This window comes from Alosa alosa, chromosome 21, assembly GCF_017589495.1.
Source record: "Alosa alosa isolate M-15738 ecotype Scorff River chromosome 21, AALO_Geno_1.1, whole genome shotgun sequence".
Taxonomy (NCBI): Eukaryota; Metazoa; Chordata; class Actinopteri; order Clupeiformes; family Clupeidae; genus Alosa; species Alosa alosa.
This window is the reverse complement of record NC_063209.1, coordinates 30,421,136-30,431,581: the sequence shown is the minus strand read 5'-3', so window position 1 is coordinate 30,431,581 and position 10,446 is coordinate 30,421,136. Positions and strand designations below refer to the sequence as shown.

At 41.0% G+C, this 10,446-nt stretch overlaps 1 protein-coding gene across 5 annotated transcripts in view; it reads left to right on the top strand.

The window, feature by feature from the left end:
* Positions 1-10,446, top strand: part of LOC125286025 (adhesion G-protein coupled receptor G2) — a 51,915-nt gene that overhangs the window by 10,599 nt on the left and 30,870 nt on the right. For all 5 annotated transcript variants that reach the window (XM_048230676.1, XM_048230675.1, XM_048230673.1 and 2 more), the window contains one exon: positions 10,040-10,081. In XM_048230676.1, the coding sequence (XP_048086633.1) occupies positions 10,040-10,081 (42 nt within the window). The remainder of the gene's footprint in view (positions 1-10,039; positions 10,082-10,446) is intronic.

Sequence of the window (10,446 nt, the reverse complement as noted above, 5' to 3'; positions counted from 1 at the left end):
ATTGTGTTGGTGTGAAGGGAAAATCCGAATCTAAACTTGAGTCTATCGACTGTTTTAAGTCAGGTTACATGATTGGAGCTTGCAGGGAACAGACATGTCATACCCAGCATAATTTCTGCCTGTTGAGTGTATTGCTGGGAGTTGTGTGGTTAACACATCCACTGTTTAAGCATGGGGGGATGACTGCCAAGCAAGGCCCACGTCAATTTCTGACAATTCATGGTAGTTTTTGGCGTTGCCTGCAAATTGCCGTGAACAGCCATTAACCTGAAGTTCCACAAAAATCTACAGTGCCTCATACTGACGAAAATCACACTTTTCATGCAGTGTGTGGTGTAGTGGTGTTAGTGCTTACTGCTTTGAACATTTTGCCTCCGTGAGACTCATGTTCGAAACCCAACAAAACCTTTGTTGATTCACTTTGACACATTTCCTGTTTGCACAGCATTTTGAGTGGATGCTTAAGCAGACATGCATTATTCATGACCTGGTGATTTCCGCGTGTTGATCTTGCTTCATATTCTGTCGCTACTATATGGGACAGAACTGCAGCTTACTTCCAAAACTCTAAAGCTGCTTGCTGTCAGATTCGGTTCCGAGGACACAAGTTGTCAATTGTGTATCAACAACACTCAATAACAGTTTATGTGATGTGTTAATCAATTAAATTCCCAACAATTTGACAACAGCTAGTTCTGGACTAGTTCAACTAGCCCTCTTGCTTGCGAGCGCAGTCGGCACCCGCTTCCTTATTTGGGTTTTGGGTTGCCATGTTTTAGCCTATGACAAAACGGTTGAAATTGAAAGTAAGTGATCGTGTATGTGTAGGGTGTATTTCATACACAATCTGGCAACCTGGGAAATGTCAGACTACAGTGTTTCCCAGAGAATTGAATTATATTTGTGGTGGTTGGTTTGCAGAATTAACTTTAACACATTAGCACAGCGTGGTTATGATGTGGGCCGCCACAAATAATTAAATGTATGAGATACACTGGACTAATAGAAAAAATGATCAAAAATGATAAGATTGATGGCCATGCAAATTACGGTAGTTTTCCGGGAGAAATAACAAAACGGGAGGGTGCCGGGAGATGACCTTGAAATACGGGAGAACCCAGGAAAAACGGGAGTGTTGACAGGTATGCACAAGACCAACAAATAGACTACAATATAACGACTTGAGTTATTTTCTGTTTACATCGGAATTGTCCACAGTGTTATGGATCCATTTGTCTGCAAAGCAACATAGGCAACAACAACATCTATCTTTAGAAATACAGGAGCAGCTGTAGAATGGTTATAGGAAAGTTTGAGAACCTGTGGCCTAAAACATCAACGTTTTGGGCAATATTGGTGGTTGCATCTTAGATCTGAAGTGAATTGGGTCGCAATAGTCTGTCATTTTTAAAAAGTGGGTCCCCAGAAAACAAGTTTGGGAAACACTGCCGTAAGCTACAGAACGATACTAAAGATCACCTTGTTGAAGTCATACAGTAGGTTAGACTTGGCTAAATCAGAGCCTGCTTTTTTTATCAAGCTGGGGCCAGAGATGATGGCCTTTGGTGAACAGTTTAGTGTGTAATGAGTAAAACCAAATCTGGTGAAATCTTTTTTCCATTTCCACTGTGCAGTAGTTTCATTAATTCCAATCGGAGGAAAGAAAGACTCTAACTCTCTAACTCACTAACTCACGTAGACACGTGCACATCGACAAGCTACGCAATCAATTATTCAGGGCAAGATGTCATGTTATTCTCCTCGCCAAGACTCGCCCCCACCGACCTGCCTCCTTTTCCTCCGCCCCTGAACAATCTGTGCGTCCTCCTCTCTCCTCATTCTGAGTACATCTCCAGATCACCTGATTCCTCTATTGCAACGCAGGACTGGGAGACGAAGAGGAAGAGGAAAGCTGTTTTTTTGTTTAATTAATTTGGTAGTTGTATTATCTGCTAGCTAGGATATAAGCCTAATGCAAAACCATTTTCTAATATTTTGCATAGATTGGTTATCGATAGGCATAAACAGGGCGCCCAATGCGTGAGACACGCATTTCAATTTGTTCACACACTCACACGCCACACCTTGTATTGCTGTTGTACCTAAATTAAAATCTGTTTCAGAGCCACCAACCCCAACCCCACCCCTACCATTCCTCATATGAGGCTGACTTCTGCGCTGCAGAAGACGAGCTAAAAACACCGCCACTAGCTCCCCTCCCCCAGCTTACTTCCATGACAGTAGCCAGCAAAGACAGGCCAAGAGCAGCTTCACACATTAGATCAGCTTGTGGGCCATTAGCAATCATATATATATATATGTATATGTATACTTAAAGTGTCGTGAATATTTCCCTCTCCGTATTAAAAATCCCAGGGACACGAATCAATCAGAAGGAGATAGTATACAATATAAAAGTACTTTATTATAAATATTTGTTAAAACGAATAGCAATTGGAATAGAAAAATTGGAAAAGAAATACACGCACTTTCGCCTGGTGAGACAACCTCAAGCAGGATCTTCCGACAAAAATGTGCATTTCTAGGAGAGAGATCGTGCGCATAAGTGACAATGATTTCTGGTGGTAGCAGAGTAATGGATACCTACAAGAATTGTTTCGAATAAGACAAAAAAAAGATGGATGAAATCAGGGCTCTACAGTGCGCCCATTTCACTCGCACATGCGAGTAAAAATGATGCTGTGCGAGTGCAAAAAAAATATTTAGGCGCACTGGTGCGAATGACTTCTAACCATGTCAATGTTTGTCTACAAAATACACCGCAACATCGAGAAACATTACTGGTGCAAACCATAGAATTGTGGGATATAGAATCACGTTGCGAATGCAGCATAAAAACTACACCTCCCATCAACGTTAGCAGTTTCGCGTTGTGACTCACTAGTAGTCGCTTCTATCAAATCTAAGAGCCAAGAGAAAAGCGGAAAGTTAGACTAGCTAACCAAGATGCAAAGATTGAAGAAATTAGTTCTTCTATCCACCGAATTCATTGGATATAGGAGGAACAGGATGAGATTCTGAGAATGCAGTGAGAGAAGGAAAGGTAACCTAACATGCCTTTCAGCCCAGTTAACGTATTGGCTGCAATATGCAAAATATAGCTGTAGCTTAACCGCACAAAAAGTACCCTCCCGTAATACTCCCATTTTATTCAAAGGTAGAACGCTACTGACAACTCCAGGCATCCACGCATGCTTGTTTGTTTACATCGAATACAAGCTGAAGTGCAAAACGAAAGTAGACCTAACGTTTGCCTACTGCCCCTATCAATGCAGATATTTCAAATAAAAACTAAAAGTATAAAACATATATCCTTGATTAGCCTATGTTGGTAGCCCTGGCAGCAAATGTAATTTGCTTCCGCTAGGGGCGCGTCTAGATTTCTAGGCTACTATGTTGGGTTTTGTGGAAGAGAAAATAGACTGTTTTAGTAGTAGTATTAGGCAGTATGCAGTCAGATAGGTCACCATTGGCATATTTGGTTTAGCTATAGATGGATTCACAAATAAATAAATTAGCCTACATTTGGCAGGATACTTGATATACAGGCTAAATGCAAATATGGCAATGTATTATATTATTTTACATTAACAAAATGTAGGAAAATAGAACAGACTGAAAATAAAGTAGGCACTGATCTTTAAAATCCTGTTTCCTGTAGCCTAAATGTTGTCAGTCATTCTTAATGTGACTTAACTGACTGTGCGCCCAAATTTTTGTCTGTGCTCCTAAATTTTTTAACTTGGGCGCACAAGTGCTCCTGAAAAAAAATGTTAGTGTAGAGCCCTGGATGAAATGTATCTACGCAATAGGTATCCGCACGCAGGGGGGAACAGCGAGTCAAGTGAAATACATCAACCTATTCTGTTCTTGCTGTTTGTCTCACGAGACAGCAGGGGGTTTGGACAGCGAGTTAAGTGAAATACATCAACCTATTCTGTTCTTGCTGTTTGTCTCACGATACAGCCTGTACTGAAACTATAGAAAGCCCCAGACGAATAGGCAAGATGTTTTGTGGTGCGTTGGAAAATGAGACATTTTATTTTATTTTTTTTTCCCCGAAAAGTGGGGTAGCCACTGGCCTCCTGAGCCAGTGACGTTGGAAGTGGGGGTTGTGACATGCCGGCTCAACAGGACTAGAGAAAGGGAGAGCGGTAGAGAGCACAGGCACACCAAACAGGGCGGGGTCTAAGACCTGCTAATATCCGTCACAGGGTGCACACTAAGACACTTGTCTATTTTCCTTGTAGACAGACCCATGGCTACACTAGACAGGCAGCTGTTCCCAGGGCACGCTTTCTCTGTCTATGATCTGCAGGCTTAGGGCCTCCTCGACGAGGAGATTGCCCGCGGATAATTTGCGGCACAATTGAATGGTAGACTATTATGGAACCGCGGACCGAAAGAAAAAGAAACTAAACATTTTCCTGATTAGAAAATATTTCTTAATTTAGTGTTACACACGGGTGAAAATCAATAAAAATTCCTGATGGAAGCAAGTGTGCGGACAATCCACTGTTTGTTAATTTAGTGTTATCAAATAAAGAGACATGCAATTGGGGGGTAGTGATGTCAGCGCGCATTCAATGTAGGTGCGTGTCTGCGCAAGTAAAACTGAACCACTGGAGATGACGTGTATAGAAGCAACAAACAACATTATTTAAAACAAAGAATGAAGCGGATCCTTGCTGTCCATGAAAACAGCATAGAGACTGGCTAGTCTAATCCAAAAATGTAAATAACAGGTCTTTGAATTGACACGCGAAATGATCTGTTGTAGGCCTATAGTAGAAAATATTGTAGTAAATAGCCTGGTGATAGCACAGCTTTTAAACATTTATTTCACTTTCGCTGGAGAGCGGGCTGTTGCACAAACAAATGAATTAGGGTGATGATCTGCATCTCTCACCAAAAGCTATAGTTTTGCTAACCCATTCGCACAATAAATAATTCTGAAAGGTTCTCTCCATTGTTAACGTGCAATATTTCTCCATGTGGGGCAGTGTCAATTATTTTGCAGTCACTTTGTCTGTTTTTATAACCCAGAAGGATCAATATACTTACCAATGGATAGCTCTGTGTCTCCTCTTTCATCTGATATGCTTGCCATATCTATGCGATCACGAGTTCGCGAGTAATTCAATCTAGAGTAATAGGTGCGCAGGTGAACGCAGAGAAGTATAGACTGTAAATATGATGCAATTTGATTTAATTTCATGATTTTTTTTTTTATTTTCATACTTGATCGTACAGACAAGTGCATAGTCTCGTTGGAAATCCCCACTTTTGCTCTGTCACGCAATAAAGGTTTCATCTTGCTGCAATGAACAGTTCCAGAGCAATGTAACAGAGAAGAAAGGATGTGTTTTTTGACGCACTTTGCATCAATCGGGTTCTATGGGTTAATACAAAATAGCTTATTGGATGTCCTCTGCCTCAAAACTCTCCATATTTCCATATACAAATATATATTTTCATACTAGGTTGCTTTCTTGGCTGTTGTGTTTTGAAATGCTGGCTATAAATGTAGAAATGGCTGTAAATGTTGTCATAATGCGAGTAATAATGGTAACATATGTACAGTATATCTTCATTGATTTATCTACACATCAATCAACATTAATTAACAATATTGTTAGCCTAACAATTGCTCTTTAAAAAATGCCATCCAACACATATTTACTTTTGTGCTCAAATCACCAGATCAACAAACTGAAACTATGCAAACTTAGTTTCAGATGTTACTGCAGCTATCTCTGGGCTCACAGTTTTTCCATTGCATCAGCCATAAACGTTACGCAATACGCAATAAAGGACCAGTGGACTATGTGCCACAGAAGGCTGTTTCAGGCAGCACTTTATTTCCGGTGGAGCGTCAGCAAGCGCATCTGCACTTTTATTCTGCTCCTTCCTGTTCACTCAGACACTAAACATGTTTCTGCCCAACAGTGCAACACTTCAACACACACATAAATCCTTCAGACAGACAGATAGATAGATAGATAGATAGATACTTTATTCATCCCAAGGGAAATTTTAGGCATCCAGTAACTTATACAACCATATCACAACAAACACACACATATATCTCACACACATAAAAATCACTCACATAAATGCCAAACGTAAAAAGGGCATATGAAGTGATTATAAAGGTCTGGTCTGGACTGACCATGATAAGGTGACCATGATAAGGTGCTATGGTAGTGTGTGAGCAATGGTGCTATGGTATGGTGACCATGATAAGGTGCTATGGTAGAGTGTGAGCAATGGTGCTATGGTATGGTGACCATGATAAGGTGCTATGGTATGGACTGACCATGATAAGGTGCTATGGTAGTGTGTGAGCAATGGTGCTATGGTATGGTGACCATGATAAGGTGCTATGGTATGGTGACCATGATGAGGTGCTATGGTATGGTGACCATGATGAGGTGCTATGGTATGGTGACCATGATAAGGTGCTATGGTATGGTGACCATGATAAGGTGCTATGGTATGGTGACCATGATAAGGTGCTATGGTATGGTGACCATGATGAGGTGCTATGGTATGGTGACCATGATAAGGTGCTATGGTAGAGTGCTTTCTTTTTTATTCCCATCATCAAATTCCTGAATTTTTGGTCAACGTTTCCCGAAACACCAGAGCTCATGAAACTTGGTGGGCATGCGTGTGAGTGTGTGGGGGGGCATGTTACCCCACTAGACTTTTACTTACTGAAACCCCCCAAAAATGTTTTTTCCTAAATAACCACCTGAACGTAACACCGAAGATGACCGCATTTATATGATATGTTGGTCTCAAGGGCCCACATCAACCTAGCCCAAAACCACTTATTTGTGATTTGCGGAGTGGTAGATGTAGCCTATAGCTCTGACCAGCTAAGAAAATATAGGCTAAAGCAAAGTCCTTTTAGGCAAGTCCCTCCACTCGGTGGCTATATCGCAACGCTTTTTGGGCACTCACCTATTCAGCAGAAATGCGCGTGCGCAAGGCTTCACGACACCAATCTTGCTCCAGCGGCGAGTTCACAACACATGATTGGGAAGATGTGTTCACAACACACCACATGATTGGCTCCATGTATTCACATGTCGACATTTTGCCGAGGAAGGGGTGGGATATGTGTAGACAACGGCAAACTAACCCCATGCATTTCTATGGAGGATTTTTTGAGTGCTGTGTCTCCTCATTAGAAAGTCTGGCTAAAGGAACAGCAGACCTACAGAATATTCTAAATTGGCTAATTTCCTTTCTCAGTGTCAGAAATGTCACTTGTACTGACACATATGAATTTAAACCATGTTCAATTCGAAAGCATCTAGCTAGTGACAGGAAGATTTAGGAGGAAAAAGAGAGCAAACTCTGTGTAACCTACCTGATTCCACATTCAGTGTTCAGTATTTGGCCTATAATTTAGCCGGTCGTGTTACTCTCTTTTTTCACCACACATGTGTTTGCATCTCTGCAAATTGACGAGCATGATTTATTTTCGCGGACAGGATGTACAAGAGTGAGCGACAGTCAAATTTTGTACCACTATGCGGTATATCTAGTCTGGCCAGTGAGTCATCATCTCGCAAAGAGACACTCTCCTGTGTGAGACTGTTACCATGGTTACTAATGATGACATCACCTGGGATCTGCGAGCAGGTCCTGGGCATAGAAGCACAGGTATTCCAGTCACAACTGTGACGGTCTAGCTACGACCGCACATGACTGGTGAACTGTCAGCACTCGTCCTCTACACATCAGCTGATATTTGTGCACACACACACAACACACACTCGTACATGGGCCATTGCTATGTGGCTAGCACTTTTAAGATGTGTAAGAAACAACACAACACGGAGCTATTAGCAATGGTGGCACATTTATTGTTTGTCTGAATTAGACACATAAGTTTGAATGTTTGTCAACCGATAGCTACCGATTCGCGTTCATGGCGTTCTCTCGTTTCAGCTTCTGAAGGTCCGGTGGCAAAGGAGGGCCGACTGGATCGCATGGACTGTTTATTGTTTCCAGGCGGTATTGGACCGTTCCATTAGGTTAATTGATTGTGAGGTATTTCGAGACGGAACTGATCAAGCCGCATCGATGATTAGTCTTTCCACATGTAACCAAGTTTATTATTTAACAATGTATTTAGCTCATTCTGCTAGTGGCAAATTATATATATTTATGCTTGTGGCCCAGGGTCTGTCTTGTCTATTGTGTGTTAATTGATTGTTTAGTGTTTACCTGTCTATGTTAAATGGTGCTGGCCGCCAGGTATATGTTCCCCTCTGTCTAGTCTGATGTTAGTCTTGTCTGGCCTATGTGATGTGTAGGGTACTGTGAGTACTATGACTGCTGTATTTTGATTAGAAGCTAAAGCAGATTTTTCATACTGGTTCAATCTCGCAAGATTAGATGCTAAAGCAGAGTTTTCATACTGGTTCAATATCGCAATTTTGGAAGATTATTATTAGCATTTTTCTTTGCATTTTTCTATGGACTCTTCTGCTTGGTTGTTCGAGCCAAGCCGAATAATAAATTACTGTCCATCTTCACTACTGTCTCTGCTTCTTTGGCCACACCCACATTTGTTAATGGTAACTTCCGCTCGGTTCCATTACAACAACAAATCAAAATAATTAATACGACAAATATTTCAATTAATTGATAATTGTATTACTTTTCATTCAACTCAGTACACTTACCCCCATTTTGAATAAAATTAATAAATCATAAATCATAATGATGTGCTCACCATACTTAATGCTTTAGTTGATGTGTTGTTCATGTATGAGGTCATGAATGACAGACTATGAACTCATGTAAATTCCTGATGATTCATGAGATATTAAGGAATGAAGTAATGCGTAAATCATGAATTAATTAATGCATGAGTTCATGATAATTCATGTCCCTTACCGTAAGTGTTACCCAAAATCCTTATACCTTCCGATGATGACCAACACAATCCTTATACCATCGATGATGACCAACACAATCCTCATACCATCGATGATGACCAACACAATCCTCATAATCCTTATACCATCGATGATGACCAACACAATCCTTATACCATCGATGATGACCAACACAATCCTTATACCATCGATGATGACCAACACAATCCTTATACCATCGATGATGACCAACACAATCCTCATACCATCGATGATGACCAACACAATCCTTATACCATCGATGATGACCAACACAATCCTTATACCATCGATGATGACCAACACAATCCTTATACCATCGATGATGACCAACACAATCCTTATACCATCGATGATGACCAACACAATCCTCATACCATCGATGATGACCAACACAATCCTTATACCATCGATGATGACCAACACAATCCTTATACCATCGATGATGACCAACACAATCCTTATACCATCGATGATGACCAACACAATTTATACCTTCGGGATGATGACCAACACAATCCTTATACCATCGATGATGACCAACACAACTCCTTTTCATTCAATTTACACCCCCCATTTTGAATTAAAATTAAAAATCATAAATCATAATGATGTGCTCACCATACTTAATGCTTTAGTTGATGTGTTGTTCATGTATGAGGTCATGAATGACAGACTATGAACTCATGTAAATTCCTGATGATTCATGAGATATTAAGGAATGAAGTAATGCGTAAATCATGAATTAATTAATGCATGAGTTCATGATAATTCATGTCCCCTTACCGTAAAGTGTTACCCAAAATCCTTATACCTTCGATGATGACCAACACAATCCTTATACCATCGATGATGACCAACACAATCCTCATACCATCGATGATGACCAACACAATCCTCATGTCCGTTTGTTCTACAGCGGAGTCATTAACAGTAGATCTTTAGGTTAGCTGAGAAGCGAAGCAACTTGGCTACAAATAACTGTAAATTGTGCTACATATTTCTACAGAATAACAGGTTTATTTGACAACACAATACCAAGTAGGTTTACTTTTGCCTTTTGATGTTTTTGCTTCCAGGCGCTCTGAGTGAACCCTTTTGCAAAGACGGGGATACTCCAGGTAAGAGGAGACACCTTTAATCTCCATCATTCATGTGATTCCACTATCTGATGCTGTCAGAACAGAAGAATCTATCAAAGCTTCATGTCCTCAGAGATCATCTGCTGTATGCTTCAACAGCTCACACACATCCCCTACACACACACACACACACACACACACACACATATACACACACAGCAACCCCCCTACACACACACACAAAGCGTCCCCTACACACACACAGCAACCCCACCTCCCCCAACACACACACACACACACACACACACAGCTCCCCTCACACACACACACACAGTAACCCCCCTACACACACACACAAAGCGTCCCCTACACACACACACACACACACACACATAAAGCCCCTA